At 54.7% G+C, this 27,333-nt stretch overlaps 2 protein-coding genes across 4 annotated transcripts in view; one reads left to right on the top strand and one right to left on the bottom strand.

The window, feature by feature from the left end:
* Nucleotides 1–1,218: 1,218 nt before the first annotated feature.
* Nucleotides 1,219–9,269, bottom strand: apom (apolipoprotein M). Of its 2 annotated transcripts, none has more exons than XM_088908374.1 (7): nucleotides 8,830–9,269; nucleotides 6,834–6,976; nucleotides 5,180–5,250; nucleotides 4,035–4,133; nucleotides 3,234–3,332; nucleotides 2,099–2,136; nucleotides 1,219–1,467 (listed from the first exon to the last, which is right to left on the bottom strand). In XM_088908374.1, the coding sequence occupies exons 1-6, from the start codon at nucleotides 8,947–8,949 to the stop codon at nucleotides 2,108–2,110; spliced, it is 561 nt and encodes a 186-aa protein (XP_088764500.1). In that variant the 5' UTR covers nucleotides 8,950–9,269; the 3' UTR covers nucleotides 1,219–1,467; nucleotides 2,099–2,107. The 2 variants fall into 2 exon arrangements, with proteins under 2 accessions (XP_088764500.1, XP_088764499.1); XM_088908373.1 differs by having other exon boundaries at nucleotides 1,219–1,477.
* A 3,235-nt stretch (nucleotides 9,270–12,504) lies between these two features.
* Nucleotides 12,505–27,333, top strand: part of LOC148813418 (large proline-rich protein BAG6-like) — a 29,651-nt gene continuing 14,822 nt past the window's right edge. The window contains exons 1-13 of one of the 2 annotated variants that reach the window (XM_088908302.1): nucleotides 12,505–12,738; nucleotides 14,656–14,739; nucleotides 15,062–15,179; nucleotides 16,742–16,995; nucleotides 17,322–17,393; nucleotides 18,580–18,627; nucleotides 19,573–19,647; nucleotides 21,073–21,293; nucleotides 22,023–22,152; nucleotides 24,077–24,283; nucleotides 24,403–24,676; nucleotides 25,471–25,533; nucleotides 26,074–26,411. In XM_088908302.1, the coding sequence (XP_088764428.1) occupies nucleotides 14,662–14,739; nucleotides 15,062–15,179; nucleotides 16,742–16,995; nucleotides 17,322–17,393; nucleotides 18,580–18,627; nucleotides 19,573–19,647; nucleotides 21,073–21,293; nucleotides 22,023–22,152; nucleotides 24,077–24,283; nucleotides 24,403–24,676; nucleotides 25,471–25,533; nucleotides 26,074–26,411 (1,878 nt within the window). In that variant the 5' untranslated portion in view covers nucleotides 12,505–12,738; nucleotides 14,656–14,661. The remainder of the gene's footprint in view (nucleotides 12,739–14,655; nucleotides 14,740–15,061; nucleotides 15,180–16,741; nucleotides 16,996–17,321; nucleotides 17,394–18,579; nucleotides 18,628–19,572; nucleotides 19,648–21,072; nucleotides 21,294–22,022; nucleotides 22,153–24,076; nucleotides 24,284–24,402; nucleotides 24,677–25,470; nucleotides 25,534–26,073; nucleotides 26,412–27,333) is intronic. The other variant, XM_088908303.1, reaches the window with a different exon arrangement.

Here is a 27,333-nt window from a genome sequence, read left to right on the forward strand (position 1 = left end):
CTCTGCAGACACACACACACACTGACCCCTCCAGGACCAGGACTGGACAGCCCTGCTTTAAAGACCCCTGGAGACTCTGCAGACACACACACACACACTGACCCCTCCAGGACCAGGACTGGACAGCCCTGCTTTAAAGACCCCTGGAGACTCTGCAGACACACACACACTGACCCCTCCAGGACCAGGACTGGACAGCCCTGCTTTAAAGACCCCTGGAGACTCTGCAGACACACACACACTGACCCCTCCAGGACCAGGACTGGACAGCCAACAGTCCATTCAGAAAGGCCATTCTCCCAGCATAGAATTTTGTCCTTTACTTTGACTTCACATTGACTCGTCTTTCTGTCTCATCCTTCGCGCGTGTGTCTCTTCTCGGCCAGCGGGGGTCCGCGTGGTGTCAGATGCGCTGTGTCCTGTCTTTCCGCCAGCCTGCAAAGCCAGCGGATCATCCTAGTCCCGGGGGCGAGATGGGCCCGGCGGGTGTCACTCAGCTGGGAATCAGAATAGCGGATCTCACCGGGCTCGGTTTCCGCGGGCCCAGATGGCGAGTCTGTGGCTTGACTTCCTCCTGCGACTCCCCCCCCCCCACCGTCTCCGGGCCCCAGCAGGAGGTGAGTGAGTGCGTGTGAATGAGTGAGTGAGTGTCTGTCTGACGGGCTCAGACCACAGGGGGAGGAAGAGGGAGGAGGAGGAGGAGGAGGAGGAGGAGAGCCCAGCGCAGTTCCGGGGGGGGGGGTGACATCATCCAGGTGGGTGCTGCACATTGGTGGCGGTAGTGGGATTCCCCATGACCTGTCAAGCGCTTTGAGTGAAGTGTCCAGAAAAGCGCTATATAAGTGTAAGCAATTATTATTATTATTATTATTATTATTATTATTATAATGATAAGGTCATGGGTGAAAGGTGAAAGGTGACAGGCACTGTAACCCCAGGGGGGAACCTACCTCCCATCTCTGGCCCCAGGAATTTGTAGGAATTCTGGCTGACTGACGGACCGCACAGACTGGAGCAGATCTCTGGTTCCGCCGGGTTTAGTGAGTTAGTTCGTTGGTACCAGAACCAGGCGGTAGCGGCCGACAGCCGGTTCCCGGGTGAGCGTCTACGTCAGGCTCTGCACACACATCAGTCGCCCCCCCCCCCCCCCCGCCAGACAGTGACACACAGAGAAGAGCCAGACGGACCGAGTGAAGAGAGGAGGGGGGGTCAGGAACATTTTCTTTTAGTGTATTTTATTTCAGTTTCGGCACGTGGAGAAATACAGGATCGCTGGACGGGTCCGGTCGGGTCCGGTCGGGTCGGGTGGGCTACTACCTTCTTGGTAACAAAACAAGAAGAAGAAGGAGAAGAGCAGGGAGGTTTGAGCGCGTGGGGGCGGGGAGGGGTTGCTGGGTAGTTCTCTCGCGAGGGGTGTGGGGGCGCAGGGGCTCCTCGAGATCGGGGGACACGGGCGGCGGTCGTCAGCTGTTGGCACCTCGGTGGAGGGAGAGAGAGAGCAGAGGGGGGAGGGTGAGACGGGAGGAGAGACGGGGGGCAGTCACTAGCACACCCACAGTGGGGGTGACACTAGTAATCAGACACACCCACAGTGGGGGTGACACTAGTAATCAGACACACCCACAGTGGGAGTGACCCACTAATATCAGACACACCCACAGTGGGGGTGACACTAGTAATCAGACACACCCACAGTGGGAGTGACACTAGTAATCAGACACACCCACAGTGGGAGTGACCCACTAATATCAGACACACCCACAGTGGGGGTGACCCACTAATATCAGACACACCCACAGTGGGAGTGACCCACTAATATCAGACACACCCACAGTGGGAGTGACCCACTAATATCAGACACACCCACAGTGGGAGTGACCCTATAAATCTGACACACCCATATTGGGAGTATCCTGTATTAGACACGCCCACAGAGGGAGTGGCCTCCTTACGGACACACCCACAGTGGGAGGGGTCTATAGATTAGACACACCCACACTCCTGGAACTGTGCGGGCCCTGTCTGTGCTGAAACTAGAGCAGGCGAAGGTCAACTGGCTGTAGGCCTGAGGAGGGTCTGCAGGGCCGCCGGTTCTTACCTCCAGTCCTCAAGGTGCGCTCTCCAGCGTGCAGTACTCTGAAAGAAACAGCAGGGGGCAGCAGGTTACTAGGCCACCCCGAGTCAGAACAGTGTTTCCCATGTCCTGGTGCTGGAGGAACACAGTGTCTGGCTGAGCTCAACATCTCCATCTGCCGGCTTGTTTACAGGGGTCAGCATGGCTGCTTCCTGGGTTCAGTTCCGGACCTGGGGGTGCTGTCTGTGTGGAGTCTGCATGTTCTCTCCAGGTCTGATTGGGCTTCGTCCAGGTGCTCCAGTTTCCTCCCACAGTCCAGAGACAGGCTGGTGGGTGAATTGGCCCTGGTGTGTCTGTGTGCAATTGACTGTGTTAAGTTTGTGATTGTGAGTGTCTGTGAGTGTCGGAGTGAGTCGGTGTGCATCTGTGTGTCTCCTGTGATGGACTGGTGTCCTGTCCAGTGTGTGTGAGTGTGTGTCTGTGTGTGTGTGTGTGTGTGTCTGTGATGGACTGCTGTCCTGTCCAGTGTGTGTGAGTGTGTGTGTCTGTGTGTGTCCTGTGATGGACTGGTGTCCTGTCCAGGGTGTGTGTGTGTGTGTGTGTGTGTGTGTGTGTGTGTGTGTGTGTGTGTGTCTGTGATGGACTGCTGTCCTGTCCAGGGTGTGTGTCTGTGTCCTGTGATGGACTGGTGTCCTGTCCAGGGTGTGTGAGTGAGTGTGTGTCTGTGTGTGTCCTGTGATGGTCTGCTGTCCTGTCCAGGGTGTGAGTGTGTGTGTCCTGTGATGGACTGGTGTCCTGTCCAGGGTGTGAGTGTGTGTGTCCTGTGATGGACTGGTGTCCTGTCCAGGGTGTGAGTGTGTGTGTCCTGTGATGGACTGGTGTCCTGTCCAGTGTGTGTGAGTGTGTGTGTGTGTCCTGTGATGGACTGGTGTCCTGTCCAGGGTGAACCCTGCCTTGTGCCTGTTGCTTGCTGGGACAGACTCCAGCTCTCCCCCTGTCTCCCTGTCCTGCAGAGAGCTGTGGGGAGACGGAGGGGTGATTGTGCTCTGTGGTCTTCCTGCAGTGCTGCGGTCTGGCGCTGTGGAGGAAGGTCAGGTCAGGACGGTGCAGTGGCGACGGCGAGTATCCCACCTCCCCACCACAGGGGGGCGTTCCCTACCTGCCTGCTGGGGCAGCCTGAGGAAGTGCGTCAGGCCCATGCAGGCCGCGGCCCTCTGGAAGTCCTGCACCTGCTGGGCGCCGGGGGAGGCGCTCCGCCCTGCGGAGACGGACACGGAGATGGACGCCGGTCAGTCACGCCGGGGCCGGGGCTCTGGGGGGGCGGGAAGGGAGGGGTGTGGCCCCCCTCACTGCAGGGCTTGTGGAGGGAGACTTGGGGTACAGGGCAGCACTCAGGAAGACTGTGTCCGGGAGCAGCAGGGTGTGGGGGACTGGGGTATGGGGTGTGATAAAATTGGGGTACAGACTGGAAGGGATTGGGGTACAGGGTGTGAGGGGACTTGGGTTTGGGATGTATGGAGATTGCAGTCTCGAGTGAAAGGGTTTGGGGGTACAGTTGTCCTGGGTGTAAGGGATTGGGGTACAGGGTATGAGGTGACTGGGGTTTGGGATGTATTGTGATTGCAGTCCAGAGTGAAAGGGTTTGGGGGTACAGCTGTCCTGGGTGTAAGGGATTGGGGTACAGGGTATGAGGTGACTGGGGTTTGGGATGTATTGTGATTGCAGTCTCGAGTGAAAGGGTTTGGGGGTACAGATGTCCTGGGTGTGAGGGATTGGGGTACAGGGTATGAGGGGACTGGGGTTTGGGATGTATGGAGATTGCAGTCTCAAGTGAAAGGGTTTGGGGGTACAGATGTCCTGGGTGTGAGGGATTGGGGTACAGGGTGTGAGGGGACTGGGGTTTGGGATGTACGGAGACTGCAGTCTCGAGTGAAAGGGTTTGGGGGTACAGGGCGCTCACCGTACAGCATGACGCGGTTGGACCCCGGGGAGCTCTCCTGCAGGAGTATACAGTCCCTGCAGTCCAGCCGGTAGATGTTGACGGTCCTCTCCGGCCGGCCTGGGGCAGCAAAGAGAGAAATCACCACGACGGTTATTACTGTTGTTATTACGACTCTTATTACTATGACTGGTGTCAGCACTGTGGTACTGATGACTTCATCTGAAATCACCATGACGGTTATTACGACTCTTACTACTATGACTGGTGTCAGCGCTGTGGTATTGATGACTTCTTCTGAAATCACCATGACGGTTATTACTGTTGTTATTACTACTCTTATTACTATGACTGGTATCAGCGCTGTGGTACTGATGACTTCTTCTGAAATCACCACAACGGTTATTACTGTTGTTATTACGACTCTTATTACTATGACTGGTGTCAGCGCTGTGGTATTGATGACTTCATCTGAAATCACCATGACAGTTATTACTGTTGTTATTACTACTCTTTTTACTATGACTGGTATCAGCGCTGTGGTACTGATGACTTCTTCTGAAATCACCACAACGGTTATTACTGTTGTTATTACGACTCTTATTACTATGACTGGTGTCAGCGCTGTGGTATTGATGACTTCATCTGAAATCACCATGACAGTTATTACTGTTGTTATTACTACTCTTTTTACTATGACTGGTATCAGCGCTGTGGTACTGATGACTTCTTCTGAAATCACCATGACGGTTATTACTGTTGTTATTACGACTCTTATTACTATGACTGGTATCAGCGCTGTGGTACTGATGACTTCTTCTGAAATCACCATGACGGTTATTACTGTTGTTATTACTACTGTTGTATTTATGACTTCTGACATCACAACAATGGTTATTACCATTCTTATCACTACTTCTGTAATACTACTGATATCAGTACTATAGGATTTATTAGTACTTTCTGATATCACCACAATGGTTATTACGATTGTCATTACTACTTTTCGCAAAGTGATGACGCCAGTCCAGAGATGGGGATTATTAGGAGGCCATGACTGGTAAGGGCCAGGGGGAAATTTGGAGAGATCACTGGGGTAACACTGGGGTAACTGGTGTACACATATTCCTTCCAACTCATCTGGGTCCGTTCAGCATGGATCTCACCCTCCTGCTCCAGGTCGTCCCTCCCAGGGTGGATGTAGTAAATCCAGGTCTTATTCCCGCAGTATTCCCCACTAGAAACAAAAACATTGACTGTCACCAAGGCATGAGTGCTGACTGCGAATAGAGATTATAATCGTGACGTCGGTGGTGACGATGGTGAGATTTATAATCGTGATGCTGGGGGTGACGATGGTGAGAATTATAATCGTGATGCTGGTGGTGACGAGGATGAGAATTATAATCATGATGCTGGGGGTGACGAGGATGAGAATTATAATCATGATGCTGGGGGTGACGAGGATGAGAATTATAATCGTGATGCTGGTGGTGACGATGGTGAGAATTATTATCTGGATGCTGGCGGTGACGAGGATGAGATTTATAATCGTGATGCTGGGGGTGACGAGGATGAGAATTATAATCGGGATGCTGGTGGTGACGATGGTGAGAATTATAATCAGGATGCTGGTCGTGACGATGGTGAGTATTATAATCGTGATGGTGGTGGTGACGAGGATGAGAATTATAATCGTGATGGTGGTGGTGACGAGGATGAGATTTATAATCGTGATGCTGGTGGTGATGATGGTGAGAATTATAATCGTGATGCTGGGGGTGACGATGATGAGAATTATAATCGTGATGCTGGCGGTGACGATGGTGAGAATTATAATCGTGATGCTGGGGGTGACGATGGTGAGAATTATAATCGTGATGCTGGTGGTGACGATGGTGAGAATTATAATCGTGATGCTGGTGGTGACGAGGATGAGAATTATAATCGTGATGGTGGTGGTGACGAGGATGAGAATTATAATCGTGATGCTGGTGGTGACGATGGTGAGAATTATAATCGTGATGCTGGGGGTGACGATGGTGAGTATTATAATCGTGATGCTGGGGGTGACGATGGTGAGTATTATAATCGTGATGCTGGGGGTGACGATGGTGAGAATTATAATCGTGATGCTGGTGGTGACGATGGTGAGAATTATAATCGTGATGGTGGTGGTGACGAGGATGAGAATTATAATCGTGATGCTGGTGGTGACGATGGTGAGAATTATAATCGTGATGCTGGGGGTGACGATGGTGAGAATTATAATCGTGATGCTGGCGGTGACGAGGATGAGAATTATAATCGTGATGCTGGGGGTGACGATGGTGAGAATTATAATCGTGATGCTGGTGGTGACGATGGTGAGAATTATAATTGTGATGCTGGTGGTGACGATGGTGAGTATTATAATCGTGATGCTGGTGGTGACGATGGTGAGAGTTATAATCGTGATGCTGGGGGTGACGATGGTGAGAATTATAATCGTGATGCTGGGGGTGACTATGGTGAGTATTATAATCGTGATGCTGGGGGTGACGATGGTGAATATTATAATCGTGATGCTGGTGGTGACGATGGTGAGAATTATAATCGTGATGCTGGTGGTGACGATGGTGAGAATTATAATCGTGAAGCTCGTGATGATAATGAGAATAATGGTGATGATCAGAATAACGATTGTGATGAGGGTGATGATAGTAATTATGATGATGGTGATAATTATGACGAGCATGGATGATGATGGTTAAAATAGTGATGATGATGGTCTTGACTGTGATAACAACACAACAGTGTTGACTGTGAAACCGGTCTTACACTCTGAAGACGCCTTGCAGCAGTAGTCGCTGGGGGAGCTCTGCCCCCTGCAGGCTGAAGATGGCATTGTCCATTAGGGTAAAGGTCTGCAGGTCTGATGAGTTCTCTCCTGCTGCAGCTATGAAGTACCAGGTGCCAAAATACTGAGAGAGAGCGGGTTAAGATAAGATCAGATCACTTTATTGCCCATATACAGTATACAATTTCTTGCATTAGGAATTTGTCTTTTCACAGACCCCAGCTTGCTCTCCATGAGACACACCTGCCAGTACTACTGCTCTACCAATACTACTGCCAGTACTAATACTCTACCGATACTACCGCCAGTACTACAGCTCTTACAATACTACCACCAGTACTACTGCTCTACTGATACTACTGCCACTTCTACCGCTCTACCAGTACTACTGCTCTACTGATACAACAGCTCTACCAATACTACTCCCAGTACTACTGCTCTGCCGATACTACAGCTCTACCGATACTGCTGCTCTATCGATAATACGGCCAGTACTACTGCTCTACCGATACTACAGCTCTACCGATACTACTGCCAGTACTACAGTTCTACCGATACTACAGCTCTACCAATACTACTGCCAGTACTACAGCTCTACCGATACTACTGCTCTACTGATACTACTGCCAGTACTAATACTCTACCGATACTACTGCCAGTACTAGTGCTTCCCTCACTGCCAGTGCTAGTGCTTCCCTCACTGCCAGTACTACTGCTCTACCGATACTACTGCTCTACCGATACTACTGCCAGTACTAATACTCTACCGATACTACTGCTCTACCGATACTACTGCCAGTACTAATACTCTACCGATACTACTGCCAGTGCTAGTGCTTCCCTCACTGCCAGTACTACTGCTCTACCAGTACTACTGCTCTACCGATACTACTGCCAGTACTAATACTCTACCGATACTACTGCCAGCACTAGTGCTTCCCTCACTGCCAGTACTACTGCTCTACCGATACTACTGCCAGTACTAATACTCTACCGATACTACTGCCAGTGCTAGTGCTTCCCTCACTGCCAGTACTACTGCTCTACCAGTACTACTGCTCTACCGATACTACTGCCAGTACTAATACTCTACCGATACTACTGCCAGCACTAGTGCTTCCCTCACTGCCAGTACTAGTGCTCTACCAGTACTACTGCTCTACCGATACTACTGCCAGTACTAATACTCTACCGATACTACTGCCAGTACTAGTGCTTCCCTCACTGCCAGTACTACTGCTCTAGCGATACTACTGCTCTACCGATACTACTGCCAGTACTAATACTCTACCGATACTACTGCCAGCACTAGTGCTTCCCTCACTGCCAGTACTACTGCTCTACCAGTACTACTGCTCTACCGATACTACTGCCAGTACTAATACTCTACCGATACTACTGCCAGTACTAGTGCTTCCCTCACTGCCAGTACTACTGCTCTACCAGTACTACTGCTCTACCGATACTACTGACAGTACTAATACTCTACCGATATTACTGCCAGTACTAGTGCTTCCCTCACTGCCAGTACTACTGCTCTACCGATACTACTGCCAGTACTAATACTCCACCAATACTACTGCCAGTACTACTGCTCTAGCGATACTACTGCTCTACCGATACTACTGCCAGTACTAATACTCTACCGATACTACTGCCAGTACTAGTGCTTCCCTCACTGCCAGTGCTAGTGCTTCCCTCACTGCCAGTACTAGTGCTCTACCATTACTACTGCTCTACCGATACTACTGCCAGTACTAATACTCTACCGATACTACTGCCAGTACTACTGCTCTACCGATACTACAGCTCTACCGATACTACTGCTCTACCGATACTACTGCTCTACCGATACTACTGCCGGCTTCCCTCACTGCCAGCACTAGTGTTACTGCGGACGGTGCTGTCACTGCGGACACTAGCACTGCTGCTCCTGCTGCACTCGCCTGCGGCGGCGATCACCTCTGCCTCTCTCACCTCGGCGGTGTTCAGGCTCCCGGCGGACATCTGCTGCGGCCCCCGGCAGGGCCAGAGGGCCTGCAGGGCCAGGCCGGCCAGGTAGGCCAGGCAGGCCCACACGCTGCTGTCCACGGCCATGCGCGCGGCGGGCGGCGCCCCCTGGTGGCTGGTCGCGTGTGTGTGCGCGCGCGTGCGTGCGTGCGTGCGTGCGTCGGCGTGCGCTCCGAGCGAGGCACTGAAGACGGTGTCCCTGCTCTCTTCCCACCTGCTCCCCTCTCTCTCTCTCTCTCTCTCTCGAACCTCGGGATTTTTTCTGGGGGTGCAGGGGGGGGTGTTTGGGAAAAGCCGTGAAGGGGTGAAGGCAGGGTCGCGTTTCTGGGGGGCTCCTGTCCGGCTTCGGGTCCGGCGTCCTGCTCCTGAGGTCTGCGAGCTGCTCCTCTGAGCTCTCTGCTGCGTCTGTCCTGCAGCCCTTTGCCCTCCCAGCTCGGGGCAGTAATCGTTAACTCTTATTAATTATTAACCGGCGGCCATCTCGCCCTGCAGCTCCCAGCTGGCAGCCCGCCCCCCCCACTGGAGTCCAGCAGGTGTGAGCCTGGTCAGTACCTGGAGGGGAGACTCCTGGGAAAAACATTGGTTGCTGCTGGAAGAGGTGTCAGTGGGTCCAGCAGGGGGCGCTCACCCTGCGGTCTGTGTGGGTCCTGATGCCCCAGTATAGTGACGGGGGACACTGGACTGTAAGAAGGTGCCATCTTTTGGACATTAAACTGGGGCCTGAGTCTCTATGCTCATTAATTAGTAGGGGAGTAGGGGTGTCACCCCAGTGTCCTGGCCTAATTCCCCCCCTGGTCTTGACCCATCATGGCCTCCTAATCACCCCCCTCTCTGAACTGGCTCCATCCCTCTGCTCTCCTCCCCACTGAGAGCTGCTGTGTGCTGAGCGGACTGGAGCATCATCCAGGTGGGGGCTGCACACTGGGGGGGCTGGAGGGGATCCCCCTGACCTGGGAAGAGCTCTGAGGGGAGTAGCTAGCAAGGCGCTATAGAGAGTGTAAGGAATTATATGAATTACTTATTATTATCTCCCTCCTGTTTGTTCAATACCTGCCTCTGGAGTATTTCTGCTCAAGGACAGAGGCTCACACACACACACACAAACACACACACACACACACACACACACACACAGATAGCAGGGGAGGAGGGTCAGTCTGCAAGGACACAGAAGAGGTCAGTTTGCTCTGCTGCCCTGCGGGGGAGGTGTGTGTTCCTGCATGTGTCCACACAAGAAGGTTGCGTCACAGAAACACACACAGCTGAACAGATTCCCACAGAACTCCACACCACACACTCACACAGCCTGGATCAACACACACACGCACAGAACTCCACACCACACACTCACACAGCCTGGATCAACACACACACAGAACTCCACACACACTCACACACCTGAATCAACACACACACACAGAAATCCACACACACTCACACACCTGAATCAACACACACACACAGAAATCCATACCACACACTCACACACCTGAATCAACACACACACAGAAATCCACACACACTCACAAACCTTAATCAACACACACACACAGATATCCAAACTCACACAAACCTGACTAGACACACACAGACATCCACACACACTCACTCACCTGAATCAACACACACATACAGAAATCCACACACACTCACACACCTGAAATCCACACACACTCACACACCTGATCAACACACACACACACAGAAATCCACACCACACACTCACACAGCCTGGATCAACACACACACACATACACACGCAGAAATCCACACACATATCCACAAACCCCACACACAAATCCACACACACACACAAACCCCACACACAAATCCACACACACAATGACAGATCCCACACACACAGACCCCACACACAAATTCACACACACAAACCTCACTCACAAATCCACACACACACACAGACCCTACACATGAATCCATACACACTGACCCCACACACAAATCCACACACACACTGACCCCTCACACAAATCCACACACACACTGACAGATCCCATACACACTATCCCCACACACACAACTTCACACACACAAACCTCACGCACAAATTCACACACACTGACAGACCCCCCCCACACACACACACACACACACACACACACACACCACACACACCCACGCACAAATCCATCCACTCGTATTCCAGGATCTGAGAGACCTACTCCACTCACTCTGTGTGCTTGTATTTACTGGTCCAAACTCCACACAAATAAAAGCTCACATCCTGGAAACAAAAAAGACCCAGTGCAAACAGTTTGATTAAAAACAACCTTGTTTCCTGCACCGGCTGTGTCAGGAGCTGCTGTCTAGTGGGGGGGGGGGGCCTGTTTCCTGTTTCTTTGCCCTCTCTGATGAGAGCACACCTGCGGTACGCCCTGCTCACTCTGTTCTCCCGGAGTTCGGTGCCTCCTGAGGAACGATCCCCAGGTTCTTGAGTGTGGAGAGTGCCCCGGTCCAGTAGATGGCGCTGTGGCTGTGTCGAATCTGCTCGTTTCCCCTGCAGTTACAACTGGACCAGAGTCACAGACCCCCGGACTGACTGGACTGGGGTCACAGACCCCTGGACTGACTGGACCAGAGTCACAGACCCCTGGACTGACTGGACCAGAGGTCATAAACCCCCGGACTGACTGGACCAGGGACACAGACCCCCGGACTGACTGGACTGGGGTCACAGACCCCTGGACTGACTGGACCAGAGTCACAGACCCCCGGACTGACTGGACTGGGGTCACAGACCCCTGTAATATATGGGTCCTGTGTTCCCTGCCCCCGCCACCCTTAGTGTAAAGTAGAGCTTCCTGTCCTGACTGGAGGAGCTCATCCAGCTGTGTCTGGAGAGAAGCCAGGGTATCGGCTTCAACCACAGGGCTGGGTGGCTTGTTCCACACCCCCACCACCCTCTGTGTAAAGAAGCGCTCCTTGTCCTCGGTTTTAAACGCGATGCCACGTTTGTTTCCACATATGCCCTCCGGTTCGTGTTTTGAATCTAATGCACACCATATTTCTTTATAAACGTGACATTTTGTTTACCCTCCTTCCACGACGCGTCATTTTGAAACACCCTCGTCGCCATAACCGCCGTGTGCGGCTTTTCTATGCTGACCTACTGTATAATAAGCTAAAAACGAATTATTTTAGAAAGGCATGCAATTGTTCCGTCTTCTTGGTCTGCTTTTTTGTTTTATTGACTTTTGAATTAATCTTTTTTTTTATCGCGGGTAAATTCCTCCGTCATCCGCCCCTGCAGCGAGCGAGCATAAGGGGCGCTCGGATTTGTATTGTTGACACGCTTTTACTGTAGGGTTTACGGTAAATCGCGGAGTAAGGCCAACACGGTGGTCGGTGGTATGCCAGACATTACGGTAGCCTGGCTGGTGCCCGCGGCTCGCCTGATCCTAAATGCGGCCTTAACAGGCAGCAGCTGTTCAGGCCGCCTTTCAGCGACACAGACACGAGGAAGCGGGTCCAACTTCTAAAACGAGCAAGAGAGGCTCTTAAGCGCGGACAGCACCGCAGGAGGGTCGGCACGCTTAAAAAAAAAACCCACCACACACAGGCGCTCGCCGAGGACAGCCCGGCCCCGGCCTGTTTCCAGGAAGTTCCCGGGGTCCTGAAAGAGCGAGCGAGTGAGAGAGAGAGACAGAGACAGAGGGAGAGGACAGTTGAGTTAATTAATCGTGAAAGGAAAATAAACAAATAGAAACAAAACCCGGCGAGTGAAGTCGGTGACCGGCGGACAGGGACGGGAGCAGAGCGCGGCGGCGACATCCGAGCGTTTGATCGGTCGGTTTTCCAGGCTGTTGCACAGAGAGACAGGCCCGGCTTGTTCGCGTCCGGACCGCGGGAGAGGGGGTGAGTCTCCCCCACCCCCCCCGGGTGGCGGGGAGTCGAGCTGGTGTTTGGTGTTTTTTTTAAAACCCGCACAGATCTCAAGAGCGGCCCGGTTTTGATCGGAGAAGCGCCGGGCTGGTGGTTTTTTTTTTTTATTTGTATTTTTATTTTTAAGGGCCGAAACGTGTCGTGTCCTCCCTCCCCTCCCCTCCCCTCAGTGTCTCGCAGTCACTCGGGAATCGGGGTGTGGGGGGACGAGGTGTAATGGACAGGTCCCCCTGGTGAGGTCAGGGAGGGATTTTATTAACATAACATCATCACTTTATGAACCCTATACAATGTCTCGCATGAGGAACTGGTCTTGTCGCAGACCCCAGCTGGCTCTCCAGGAGACGCACAGACAGGGAGAGAGAGAAGCTGGGGGGTCCGAGCGCAGGGTCGTCCATTTATACAGCACCCCTGGAGCAGCTGGGGTTCAGGGCCTCGCTCAGGGGCCCAACGGAGTAGGATTCCTCTACCGGCTGCGGGATTTGAACCAGCAAACCCTTCCAGCCCCAGGCGCAGAGATCCTGAGCCCCAGAGCCACCGCTCCGCCCCCAAACTATGATGGAGCCGTTCCGCCGATCGGCGGTTCCTGCCGGCCTGTGCCTCGCTGAGCTCCCCCACCCGTGTACGTGACGGGGGGATGAGGGGGTCTGAACTGAACGGCTTGCCCCCTGGGATCTAGGGAATCCGGCTGTCCGCCGGACCCGGCCGTGTCGATGTGATTCAGCCTGTTTCTGCTTAAATAAAACAAGAATAGACTGGGGGTTTAACAGAGACGGGGGTGGGACGGCACTTGTTGGTGCGGGTTTATTTCTGGATCGATTCTGTCTTCGGGCCGCTGTCTTAAGTCGGTTGGAGGTCCTCCTGTGTTCTGTGGAGGTGTTGACAGGAGGCGGGCTAGCGGTGGGCTCTGCCTCTTTCAGCGAGCGCACGTTTGCCTTCTAAAGAGCGGCTGGCGAGGCGGGCAGTGAGCGCCGTCCGATCGGTCGCTAGGAGTGCACGGTTTTAAGCCGTTGATGAGTTTAAGCTACATTGAACCCGCGTTTCCTGACTGCCAGCTGCCGGTCTGTAAGTGCTTCGTGGTTACCTGTCAGAGCTACTAGATTAGGGCTCTCCAGGACCGGGGACACAGACAACCGGGCTGACTGGACCAGAGGTCACAGACCCCCGGACTGACTGGACCAGAGGTCACAGACCCCCGGACTGACTGGACCAGAGGTCACAGACCCCTGGACCGACTGGACCAGCGTTACAGACCCCTGGACTGACTGGACCAGAGGACACAGACCCCTGGACTGACTGGACCAGAGGACACAGAGCCCCGGACTGACTGGACCAGAGGTCACAGAGCCCCGGACTGACTGGACCAGCGTTACAGACCCCTGGACTGACTGGACCAGCGTTACAGACCCCTGGACTGACTGGACCAGAGGACACAGACCCCTGGACTGACTGGACCAGCGTTACAGACCCCTGTTATGTTTCATGTAATTTAACATGAAGTTTTGTGTCTGCAGAGTCTCCAGGGGTCTTTAAAGCAGGGCTGTCCAGTCCTGGTCCTGGAGGGGTCAGTGTGTGTGTGTCTGCAGAGTCTCCAGGGGTCTTTAAAGCAGGGCTGTCCAGTCCTGGTCCTGGAGGGGTCAGTGTGTGTGTGTATCTGCAGAGTCTCCAGGGGTCTTTAAAGCAGGGCTGTCCAGTCCTGGTCCTGGAGGGGTCAGTGTGTGTGTGTGTGTCTGCAGAGTCTCCAGGGGTCTTTAAAGCAGGGCTGTCCAGTCCTGGTCCTGGAGGGGTCAGTGTGTGTGTGTGTCTGCAGAGTCTCCAGGGGTCTTTAAAGCAGGGCTGTCCAGTCCTGGTCCTGGAGGGGTCAGCGCTCTTGTGTTTTTCCCTGCGCAGGGCAGGATGGGGGAGCCGGGGAACATCGACGTGACGGTCAAGACGCTGGACTCTCGGAGCCGCAGTTACAGTGTGTCAGGAGAGGTGAGCCCAGGCTGGACTCCGGAGGGGGGAGGGGGGGCTGTGGGGTCGTCCTGCACTCTGCTGTTGGGGAAAACACCAGTGAAGCTCACAGCCTGTGTGTGTGTGTGTGTGTGTGTGTGTGTGTGTGTGTGTGTGTGTGTCCTGTGACGGACTGGTGTCCTGTCCAGGGTGTGTGTGTCCTGTGACGGACTGGTGTCCTGTCCAGGGTGTGTGTGTGTGTGTCAGTTCAGCCAGCGTTATTACCCTGGCCGACAGAGTGGCGGCGCGGCCGGATCAACTCCGCCTCTTAACGCCCTCTCTCCCCCCCCTCTCTCCGAGCCAGATCACCGTGAAGGAGTTCAAGGAGCACATCTCGAGCTCCGTGGGCATCCCAGCGGACAAACAGCGGCTCATCTACCAGGGCCGGGTGCTGCAGGACGACAGGAAGCTCCAGGAGTACGGTGAGCGGAGCTCGATGGGGTGGCGGTATTCGTAATAATAATAATAATAATAATAATAATAATAATAATAATAATAATAATCCCGTTTCTTTATCAGGTGCACTGCGGCTCAGCGGGTAGCAGGGGCTGCGGGCGATTAAAATGTCTTTTCTACGAGCTCACCTGGAGAGGGGGTTAACGACCACAAAATTAAGGATACATAACAATTAGTGCAGTAGAAATCGAATAAGATTAACTCAGACAAGGCTCAGTGTGAATAGAGCTGCGATCTGTCCAGGGGGTGTGCGGTACGTTATGTCCAAGTTGTGCGGTTATGCTGAACACAGTGAAAACTGTGGGTCCCTGTAGGCATTACAGGTGATCTGCTGAAGGAGCTGCAGGCTGTCTTACTGCCTGGAGGAAGAAGCTGTTCCTTAATCTGTTGGACTCTGATTATTTTATGTTATAATAATAATAATAATATCCTATTCAATTCAACTTTATTGTCATTCTGCTTACACAGGTGCATAGTAGGGCTGGGCGATATGGCCAAAAACATTATCACGATAAAAGATGTCACATCGGTCGATATCGATAATGCTCACGCTAAATGTCAGATCGTTATTTCTTTCAAGTCGGAAGGCAGATTTTTTTTTTCCTCCCGAGTGCAAGCTGAAGAAACCAGAGAGTGAACTGGTAAATTAAACAGCTCCTTTATCTTAAGAACGCTTGCCAACCGGCAGAGACGTTCAACGAATCTGTTCGCTGCCCGGTGGGCAGAACACGCACGCGCCCTCGCGCAAAGCAGAAACGTATGTGTCGAAAAATGTATCGAACCGTTGTTAAAATTGTATCGAGGAGAATGAGATCGCGATGATTATCGTTGTCGGATTATCGCCCAGCTCCAGTGCATAGTGGAGTGAGAAGTGTCTCTCCTGAGTCACTCGGGTGCAGCGTGTAGATAGGACAGCAGATGAGACAGTAACACGATAGCAGTAACAGCAACGTGTAACAACGTGACAGAAATAACATGTGATCAAGTCATCCAAACTGGGCAGGATTCCGCAGACAGAGAAAATATCACAGGACAGAAACTCTTTTCTTGGAGCAGTGCGGAAATAGTACGGCGATGAATACATATTCAGTTTTACTGAGCTATTGAGGGGACGGTACAATTTCGGCTTACGTGTGTGTGTGTGTGTGTGTGTGTGTGTGTGGGTGGAGTGGTGTTGGAGTGCAGTCCTTAGTAGAAGCCGTGGTAGAGGGGGTCATCGGGCCAAAACGTGGCGTCTCTCGTCTTGTTGGCGCAGGAGGAACCCCCGATCTGTGATCGCAGAGGGCTTCAGCTGGTCTCCGACACCCTCGGTCCCGTGCCCAGGGAGCTGACCGGGCTCCGTAGAGGTCTAGAGGTCTGTCCCCGGCTGGAGGGACGAGAGACACTTGGACAAGCGCTCTGCTGTCGCGGTGTTGTCTCTCTCTCTCCAGCGCGGGAGAGATCCCGATCGGTGTGGGGGGGGGGTAGGGGGAAAGGGGTCTGTCTGTTCTCCGAGCTCGTGGTGAACCCCTCCTCCTCCTCTCTCCAGATGTAGACGGGAAGGTGATCCACCTGGTGGAGCGAGCCCCCCCCCAGACCACCCAGCCCGGGGGGGGCGCGGGGGCCGGCGGGACCTCCTCCTCCTCCTCCTCGCCGGGGGCGTCCATGCCCCCTCACTCCTCCTCCTCCTCCTCTTCTTCCTCCTCTTCCTCCGCGGGCCCCCACGACCGGAACGCCAACAGCTACGTCATGCTGGGCACCTTCAACCTGCCCGTCAACATCATGGACCCCCAGCAGATCCAGGTAAAAGCCGGTACCCTGGCTCCTCTCCAGACACAGCTGGGTGAGCTCCTCCAGTCAGGACAGGAGGCTCTTCTGTACACAGAGGGTGGCGGGGGTGGGGAACAAGCTGCCCAGCCCTGTGGTTGAAGCCGATACCCCGGCTTCTCTCCAGACACAGCTGGGTGAGCTCCTCCAGTCAGGACAGGAAGCTCTTCTGTACACAGAGGGGGGTGGGGGTGGGGAACAAGCTGCCCAGCCCTGTGGTTGAAGCCGATACCCTGGCTTCTCTCCAGACATGTTCCGTGAGCCTCTCTCCCTCTCTCCCTCTCTCCCTGTCTGCGTGTCAGATGTCGGTGCAGCAGATGATGGCTGGCCTCGGGGAGACGGGCAGGAACGTCAGGGTGGGCGCCAGCACCGGGGTGAGTCGCGCGGCCGAGTCCCGGGATCGATTCTCGGCCTTCACCTGGGTCCATGAAGTCCCAACTTCCACCCCTCCGTCTTCCCACAGCTCTCTCCAGTCCAGGGTCACCCTGGACAGGACAGCAGTCCATCACAGGACACACACACACACACACACACACACACACACACACACCCTGGACAGGACAGCAGTCCATCACAGGACACACACACACACTCACACACCCTGGACAGGACAGCAGTCCATCACAGGACACACACACACTCACACACCCTGGACAGGACAGCAGTCCATCACAGGACACACACACACACTCACACACCCTGGACAGGACAGCAGTCCATCACAGGACACACACACACACACACACACACACACACACACACACTCACACACCCTGGACAGGACAGCAGTCCATCACAGGACACACACACACACTCACACACCCTGGACAGGACAGCAGTCCATCACAGGACACACACACACACACTCACACACCCTGGACAGGACAGCAGTCCATCACAGGACACACACACACACACTCACACACCCTGGACAGGACACCAGTCCATCACAGGACACACACACACACTCACACACCCTGGACAGGACACCAGTCCATCACAGGACACACACACACACTCACACACCCTGGACAGGACACCAGTCCATCACAGGACACACACACACACTCACACACCCTGGACAGGACACCAGTCCATCACAGGACACACACACACACTCACACACCCTGGACAGGACACCAGTCCATCACAGGACACACACACACACTCACACACTCACACACCCTGGACAGGACAGCAGTCCATCACAGGACACACACACACACACACACTCACACACCCTGGACAGGACAGCAGTCCATCACAGGACACACACACACACACACTCACACACCCTGGACAGGACAGCAGTCCATCACAGGACACACACCCTGGACAGGACAGCAGTCCATGTAGAGAACATGCAAACTCCACACAGACAGCACTCCAGGTCCACTCCAGTTGAACCCGGGGTCCTAGCGAGGCGAGGGTGAACCCCACCTTGTGACCCTTGCTTTCCTGGGGTGCACTCCGGCTGCCCCACCCCTCTGAACTGGATAGGGCGCGGGGGGAGGGGGTTTCGCGGATGCCGTCTTTCAGCCCTCGTCTCTCTGTCTGCAGGGTAACGGCTCAGTGGATGTGCAGATCGATGTCGAGCAGGGTATCCAGGTGAGTCCCTGGGGGGTCCTTTTCAAAACGGGGCTGGGGGGTCACGTGTAGACGGGCAAAGTCAAAAACACTTGTTTTAGACACCCGCTAAGACACTTTAGTAAGAAGCTGTCACTGCCAGCGCAAGTGCGCGATTCTTTACACAAAGAAAGGGTAAAGGGGGTGTGGAACAAGCTGCCCAGCCCTGTGGTTGAAGCCGATACCCTGGCTCCTCTCCAGACACAGCTGGATGAGCTCCTCCAGTCAGGACAGGAGGCTCTTCTGTACACAGAGGGGGGTGGGGGTGGGGAACAAGCCGCCCAGCCCTGTGGTTGAAGCCGATACCCTGGCTTCTCTCCAGACACAGCTGGGTGAGCTCCTCCAGTCAGGACAGGAGGCTCTTCTGTACACAGAGGGTGGTGGGGGTGGGGAACAGGCTGCCCAGTCCGTGTGGTTGAAGCCGATACCCTGGCTCCTCTCCAGACACAGCTGGGTGAGCTCCTCCAGTCAGGACAGGAGGCTCTTCTGTACACAGAGGGGGGTGGGGGTGGGGAACAAGCTGCCCAGCCCTGTGGTTGAAGCCGATACCCTGGCTCCTCTCCAGACACAGCTGGGTGAGCTCCTCCAGTCAGGACAGGAGGCTCTTCTGTACACAGAGGGGGGTGGGGGTGGGGAACAAGCTGCCCAGCCCTGTGGTTGAAGCCGATACCCTGGCTCCTCTCCAGACACAGCTGGATGAGCTCCTCCAGTCAGGACAGGAGGCTCTTCTGTACACAGAGGGTGGTGGGGGTGGGGAACTAGTCGGCCAGCCGGTGGCGGGACGGACCAGCTGCGGCTTTTACATGAATACAAGCAGAACGGGTAGGTAACGATGAACCAATGGAAAAGCACCCAAAAAAAAACGAGGGGAAGCCGTCCGACTCGGTGATGACGCCAGGTGACCTCTGACCCTCTCTCTCCCCCCAGAGCGAGCCCCGCATGCGCCTCGTCCTGGCCCAGAACCTCCTGAGAGACACGCAGGGCGTCGTCAGCAGGCTGGAGGTGAGCCGCGCGCCGCGCTGCCTTGTGGGAAATAACCCCGCGCGGTCCAGAGAGGAGACGCAGGGGTTAGAGTTCACTCTGCACCACACTGTATACTAATACACCCCAAAACACTGCAGTATAGTGTGATACCGCACTGGTACTGAGCACCCCAAAACACTGCAGTGTAGTGTGATAACGCACTGGTACTGAGCACCCCAAAACACTGCAGTGTAGTGTGATACCGCACTGGTACTGAGCACCCTAAAACACTGCGGTATAGTGTGATACCGCACTGGTACTGAGCACCCCAAAACACTGCAGTGTAGTGTGATACCGCACTGGTACTGAGCACCCCAAAACACTGCACTGTAGTGTGATATCGCACTGCTACTGAGCACCCCAAAACACTGCAGTGTAGTGTGATACCGCACTGGTACTGAGCACCCTAAAACACTGCGGTATAGTGTGATACCGCACTGGTACTGAGCACCCCAAAACACTGCAGTGTAGTGTGATACCGCACATGTACTGAGCACCCCAAAACACTGCAGTGTAGTGTGATACCGCACTGGTACTGAGCACCCCAAAACACTGCAGTGTAGTGTGATACCGCACTGGTACTGAGCACCCTAAAACACTGCGGTATAGTGTGATACCGCACTGGTACTGAGCACCCCAAAACACTGCGGTGTAGTGTGATACCGCACTGGTACTGAGCACCCCAAAACACTGCACTGTAGTGTGATATCGCACTGCTACTGAGCACCCCAAAACACTGCAGTATAGTGTGAGACCGCACTGGTACTGAGCACCCCAAAACACTGCGGTATAGTGTGATACCGCACTGGTACTGAGCACCCCAAAACACTGTAGTGTAGTGTGATATCGCACTGGTACTGAGCACCCCAAAACACTGTAGTGTAGTGTGATACCGCACTGGTACTGAGCACCCCAAAACACTGCAGTGTAGTGTGATACCGCACTGGTACTGAGCACACCAAAACACTGCAGTATAGTGTGATACCGCACTGGTACTGAGCACCCCAAAACACTGCGGTGTAGTGTGATACCGCACTGGTACTGAGCACCCTAAAACACTGCGGTATAGTGTGATACCGCACTGGTACTGAGCACCCCAAAACACTGCAGTACTGTGTGATACCGCACTGGTACTGAGCACCCCAAAACACTGCAGTACTGTGTGATACCGCACTGGTACTGAGCACCCCAAAACACTGCAGTACTGTGTGATACCGCACTGGTACTGAGCACCAGCTCACAGACTGAACCCCAGCGCATACAGGTGCACCCCAAAACACTGTATTATAGAGCAGTACCTGACCTGGCCTGTGCAGAGACCCCCCCTCACTGCTACACAGCGCAGATGCCTCTCTGGTCACTCCTCTCTCTCACACTCGCCTCTCTCCTCTCCCGCTGCCTCAGGGTCACCCCGGGGGAGCGGCCCAGGAGCCCCAGTCCGGAGAGAACCCCTCGTCCCAGACCCAGACCAGCCCGCCGGCCCGCGGCGCCCAGGCCACGCCCTCCCCCGCCGAGGCCCCGCCCCCGGCCGCCGAGGGAGGGGCCCAGCCCATGGACACCTCCCCCCCACCCTCCTCCGCCACCTCGTCCACGCAGACGGAGGGGCCTCCCCACTCAGGACCCAAGTATGGCCGAGTACCGCCCTCCTACTGCTCATCAGTGTGTCTGTACTGGACGAGTGTCCAGTCAGTGTGTCTGTATGAACCCCTCTCTCTCTCAGTGTAGTGTTCATGTACTGGAGTGTCCAGTCAGTGTGTGTGTATGAACCCCTCTCTCTCTCTCAGTGCAGTGTTCATGTGCTGGAGTGTCCAGTCAGTGTGTCTGTATGAACCCCTCTCTCTCTCAGTGCAGTGTTCATGTACTGGAGTGTCCAGTCAGTGTGTCTGTATGAACCCCTCTCTCTCTCAGTGCAGTGTTAATGTACTGGAGTGTCCAGTCAGTGTGTCTGTATGAACCCCTCTCTCTCTCAGTGCAGTGTTCATGTACTGGAGTGTCCAGTCAGTGTGTCTGTATGAACCCCTCTCTCTCTCAGTGCAGTGTTCATGTACTGGAGTGTCCAGTCAGTGTGTCTGTATGAACCCCTCTCTCTCTCAGTGCAGTGTTCATGTACTGGAGTGTCCAGTCAGTGTGTCTGTATGAACCCCTCTCTCTCTCAGTGCAGTGTTCATGTACTGGAGTGTCCAGTCAGGGTGTCTGTATGAACCCCTCTCTCTCTCAGTGCAGTGTTCATGTACTGGAGTGTCCAGTCAGTGTGTCTGTATGAACCCCTCTCTCTCTCTCAGTGCAGTGTTCATGTACTGGAGTGTCCAGTCAGTGTGTCTGTATGAACCCTTCTCTCTCTGTCTCTCTCTCAGTCATCCTTCCCCAGGAGAGTTTGTGGAGGTGCTGAGCGAGTTACGTAGAGTGGAGGACAGGCTGCAACCCTTCGTCCAGCGTGCTCACCAGATCCTGGGCTCCGCCACCAGCGCCGACTACAACAACAACGTAAGCGTCTCTCTCTCTCTGTCTCTCTCTGTCTCTCTCTGTCTCTCTCTGTCTCTCTGTCTCTCTGTCTCTCTGTCTCTCTGTCTCTCTGTCTCTCTCTCTCTCTCTCTCTCTCTCGGTGTGCCCCATGGCTCAGTATTGGGCTTGTCTGAGCGGTTCAGGTGGCTGTGTTACAGTGTGGAAAGGTCATCAGTTGGCTTCCGGCTGTTCAGAACCTGAATCGTGCTTTCAGACTGAAACCGGTTCGATTGTGGTTCAAGTTTCCGCGTTATAACAGGTTCACACCCGGGGAGAAGAGTGAAACCGCTTCGGTTTCTGTGTCAGTGCAGGTTCACACCCGGGAGAAGAGTGAATCCGGTTCGGTTTCTGTGTCAGTGCAGGTTCACACCCGGGAGAAGAGTGAAACCGCTTCGGTTTCTGTGTCGGTGCAGGTTCACACCCGGGAGAAGGGTGAAACCGGTTCGGTTTCTGTGTCAGTGCAGGTTCACACCCGGGAGAAGGGTGAAACCGGTTCGGTTTCTGTGTCAGTGCAGGTTCGCACCCGGAAGAAGAGTGAAACCGCTTCGGTTTCTGTGTCAGTACAGGTTCACACCGGGGAGAAGAGTGAATCTGGTTCGGTTTCTGTGTCAGTACAGGTTCACAATACGGGAGAAGAGTGAAACCGGTTCGGTTTCTGTGTCAGTGCAGGTTCACACCCGGGGAGAAGAGTGAATCCGGTTCGGTTTGTGTGTCAGTGCAGGTTCACACCCGGGAGAAGAGTGAATCCGCTTCGGTTTCTGTGTCAGTGCAGGTTCGCACCCGGGAGAAGAGTGAAACCGGTTCGGTTTCTGTGTCGGTGCAGGTTCGCACCCGGGAGAAGAGTGAATCCGGTTCGGTTTCTGTGTCAGTGCAGGGTCACACCCGGGAGAAGAGTGAAACCGGTTCGGTTTCTGTGTCAGTACAGGTTCACACCCGGGAGAAGAGTGAATCCGCTTCGGTTTCTGTGTCAGTGCAGGTTCACACCCGGGAGAAGAGTGAAACCGGTTCGGTTTCTGTGTCAGTACAGGTTCACACCCGGGAGAAGAGTGAAACCGCTTCGGTTTCTGTGTCAGTGCAGGTTCACACCCGGGAGAAGAGTGAATCCGGTTCGGTTTTTGTGTCAGTACAGGTTCACACCAGGGAGAAGGGTGAAACCGGTTCGGTTTCTGTGTCAGTACAGGTTCACACCCGGGAGAAGAGTGAATCCGCTTCGGTTTCTGTGTCAGTGCAGGTTCGCACCCGGAAGAAGAGTGAAACCGCTTCGGTTTCTGTGTCAGTACAGGTTCACACCGGGGAGAAGAGTGAATCTGGTTCGGTTTCTGTGTCAGTACAGGTTCACAATACGGGAGAAGAGTGAAACCGGTTCGGTTTCTGTGTCAGTGCAGGTTCACACCCGGGGAGAAGAGTGAATCCGGTTCGGTTTGTGTGTCAGTGCAGGTTCACACCCGGGAGAAGAGTGAATCCGCTTCGGTTTCTGTGTCAGTGCAGGTTCGCACCCGGGAGAAGAGTGAAACCGGTTCGGTTTCTGTGTCGGTGCAGGTTCGCACCCGGGAGAAGAGTGAATCCGGTTCGGTTTCTGTGTCAGTGCAGGTTCACACCCGGGAGAAGAGTGAAACCGGTTCGGTTTCTGTGTCGGTGCAGGGTCACACCCGGGAGAAGAGTGAAACCGGTTCGGTTTCTGTGTCAGTGCAGGTTCACACCCGGGAGAAGAGTGAAACCGGTTCGGTTTCTGTGTCGGTGCAGGGTCACACCCGGGAGAAGAGTGAAACCGGTTCGGTTTCTGTGTCAGTACAGGTTCACACCCGGGAGAAGAGTTTGTCTCGTTCTCCCTGGTCCTAAGCTAGACGCCCTGCTGGTGTCCAGTCAGCCAGTGACCCCCCTGTCTCTCCCTCCCCCCCCCGCACAGACTCAGGAGCGCGAGGAGGACCAGCGCACTCTCAACCTGGTGGGGGAGGCCCTGCGCCTGCTGGGCAATGCCCTGGTGTCCCTCAGCGACCTGCGCTGCAACCTGTCGTCCGGCCCCCCCCGCCACCTGCACGTGGTGCGGCCCATGGCCCACTACATGTCCCCCGTGGTCCTGCAGCCCGGCGGCCTGCCCAACATCCCCATCCAGGTGAGCCGCCGCCGCGCCATATCCTCGTTCTGGTCGGGGGTGTTCGTGACCCTCAGGGGGGCGGACAGGGGAGAGGGAGGAAGTATCATCATCGTCATCGTGTCCCCTGCCTCCCGCAGATAAACCTGGGGACCACGGTTACCATGACGGCCAATGGGCGCCAGGCAGGGGAGGGGCAGACGGCCCCCGGAGCCCCGCCCCCCGCCACTCCCACCGACCAGCCCGGGGGCGGGCCCCAGGCCCAGGCCCCGCCCACCCAGGCCTCGCAGGGAGGGGCCCCGCCCCCGCCCGCCCCAGGCTCCGCCCAGGCCCCGCCCGCCGCCCAGCCCAGGGTCATCCGCATCACCCACCAGACCATGGAGCCCATGGTCATGATGCAGATGAACATCGACGGTCAGCTCCGCCGGATCTGTCTCCGCCTGTTCATGAGTCTCTTTCTCTTCTTTGATTCTGGATGTCGTGAAGTGTCTTGAGTGCTGTGTTTCTGGACCAGTGGCTCCTCCGTCCCACCCCTCTCTGCCTCTGCGTCGTTCTGTCTCGCCCTCGGTCCGGACGGAGTCAGTATAGCATCTGCAGACGTTTACAGTACAGACACACGGCAGCATTATCGGAAAAGCAACATTATTGAGAGACAGACGGTTGAGGACAGAGGGGACCTCTTGATCTGCAGTCACAGGCTTTCCTACTGAGCAAGACCCCCCACCTCTCCCTCTCTCCCTCTCTCCCTCTCTCCCTCTCTCTCTATATATCCCTGTGTCTCTCTGTCACTGTCTCTTTCTCATTCTGTCACTGTGACACTCCCTGTCCCCCACTCTGAGTCTGTCTCACTCTGTCCCTGTGACACTCCCTGTCTCCCACTCTGAATCTCTCTCACTCTGTCCCTGTGACACTCCCTGTCCCCCACTCTGAGTCTGTCTCACTCTGTCCCTGTGACACTCCCTGTCTCCCACTCTGAATCTCTCTCACTCTGTCCCTGTGACACTCCCTGTCTCCCACTCTGAGTCTGTCCCACTCTGTCCCTGTGACACTCCCTGTCTCCCACTCTGAGTCTGTCTCACTCTGTCCCTGTGACACTCCCTGTCTCTCACTCTGAGTCTCTCACTCCCGGTCTCTCCCTCACTCTGACACTCTGGAGTGCTTTCCCTCTCTCTCTCACTCACGCTATCTTCATCTCTCTGACTCCCCAGATTCAGGCGCAGGAAACCAAACGCCCGGTTCTGGCTCTGCTCCAGCCCCTGGACAGAGTTCTGGTCAGTACGCCGCCGGTATTAACAGTCCTGGTCCTGGAGGGGTCAGTGTGTGTGTGTGTGTCTGCAGAGTCTCCAGGGGTCTTTAAAGCAGGGCTGTCCAGTCCTGGTCCTGGAGGGGTCAGTGTGTGTGTGTGTCTGCAGAGTCTCCAGGGGTCTTTAAAGCAGGGCTGTCCAGTCCTGGTCCTGGAGGGGTCAGTGTGTGTGTGTCTGCAGAGTCTCCAGGGGTCTTTAAAGCAGGGCTGTCCAGTCCTGGTCCTGGAGGGGTCAGTGTGTGTGTCTGCAGAGTCTCCAGGGGTTTTTAAAGCAGGGCTGTCCAGTCCTGGTCCTGGAGGGGTCAGTGTGTGTGTCTGCAGAGTCTCCAGGGGTCTTTAAAGCAGGGCTGTCCAGTCCTGGTCCTGGAGGGGTCAGTGTGTGTGTCTGCAGAACTACCACAGTGAGATGAGTACAGATGAACAGGAAGTGTTAATCATGGAGTAAAGGAAATATGTCCTTTCCTGTGTGGGACTGAGCTTAAGTGCAGTTATTCCTTCGGGCCTGTAGGTGGCGGTGTCTCGATGCAGATCCCCGGCTTGCCCCCGGAGTTCATGCAGGCCGTCGTGCACCAGATCACCCAGCAGGCCATCTCCATGGCGACGGCGGCCGCCGGGGGCGCTGGCGTCCCTGCTGGGGTTGGCCAGGTGGGGCAGCAGCAGCAGCAGCAGCACCAGCAGCAGCAGCAGCAGGGACCGGGGCAGCAGCCTCAGGCGGGCCCCTTCCCCCCTGCCCAGGCCAGAGTGGTCATCACCCGGCCCTCCTTCGCCCCCCGGCCCCCCAGCCTGGGCCCCCGCGGCCCGTCCATCAACCTGAGAGCAACAGTGCCTGGCCAGGCTGGCATGCAGGTAATACCCCCCCCCCCCATCTTTCTCAGTGCAGTGTTAATGTACTGGAGTGTCCAGTCAGTGTGTCTGTATGAACCCCCCTCTCTCTCTCAGTGCAGTGTTAATGTACTGGAGTGTCCAGTCAGTGTGTCTGTATGAACCCCTCTCTCTCTCTCAGTGCAGTGTTCATGTACTGGAGTGTCCAGTCAGTGTGTCTGTATGAACCCCTCTCTCTCTCAGTGCAGTGTTAATGTACTGGAGTGTCCAGTCAGTGTGTCTGTATGAACCCCTCTCTCTCTCTCAGTGCAGTGTTCATGTACTGGAGTGTCCAGTCAGTGTGTCTGTATGAACCCCTCTCTCTCTCAGTGCAGTGTTAATGTACTGGAGTGTCCAGTCAGTGTGTCTGTATGAACCCCTCTCTCTCTCTCAGTGCAGTGTTCATGTACTGGAGTGTCCAGTCAGTGTGTCTGTATGAACCCCTCTCTCTCTCTCAGTGCAGTGTTCATGTACTGGAGTGTCCAGTCAGTGTGTCTGTATGAACCCCTCTCTCTCTCAGTGCAGTGTTCATGTACTGGAGTGTCCAGTCAGTGTGTCTGTGTGAACCCCTCTCTCTCTCTCAGTGCAGTGTTCATGTACTGGAGTGTCCAGTCAGTGTGTGTGTATGAACCCCTCTCTCTCTCAGTGCAGTGTTCATGTACTGGAGTGTCCAGTCAGTGTGTCTGTATGAACCCCTCTCTCTCTCAGTGCAGTGTTCATGTACTGGAGTGTCCAGTCAGTGTGTCTGTATGAACCCCTCTCTCTCTCAGTGCAGTGTTCATGTACTGGAGTGTCCAGTCAGGGTGTCTGTGTGAACCCCTCTCTCTCTCAGTGCAGTGTTCATGTACTGGAGTGTCCAGTCAGTGTGTCTGTATGAACCCCTCTCTCTCTCAGTGCAGTGTTCATG

The sequence above is a fragment of the Atractosteus spatula genome (genome assembly GCF_055471065.1).
Source record: "Atractosteus spatula isolate fAtrSpa1 chromosome 10 unlocalized genomic scaffold, fAtrSpa1.hap1 SUPER_10_unloc_1, whole genome shotgun sequence".
Taxonomy (NCBI): domain Eukaryota; kingdom Metazoa; phylum Chordata; class Actinopteri; order Semionotiformes; family Lepisosteidae; genus Atractosteus; species Atractosteus spatula.

Bases quoted from the DNA above. Each gene is read 5' to 3' on its own strand.
- apom (XM_088908374.1), bottom strand. From the start codon at position 8,949: ATGGCCGTGGACAGCAGCGTGTGGGCCTGCCTGGCCTACCTGGCCGGC. The intron at 6,977-8,829 runs GTGAGAGAGGCA...GCTCTCTCTCAG, and splicing joins GGAGCCTGAACACCGCCGAG to TATTTTGGCACCTGGTACTT. The intron at 4,134-5,179 runs GTGAGATCCATG...TTGCTGCCCCAG, and splicing joins GGACGACCTGGAGCAGGAGG to GCCGGCCGGAGAGGACCGTC.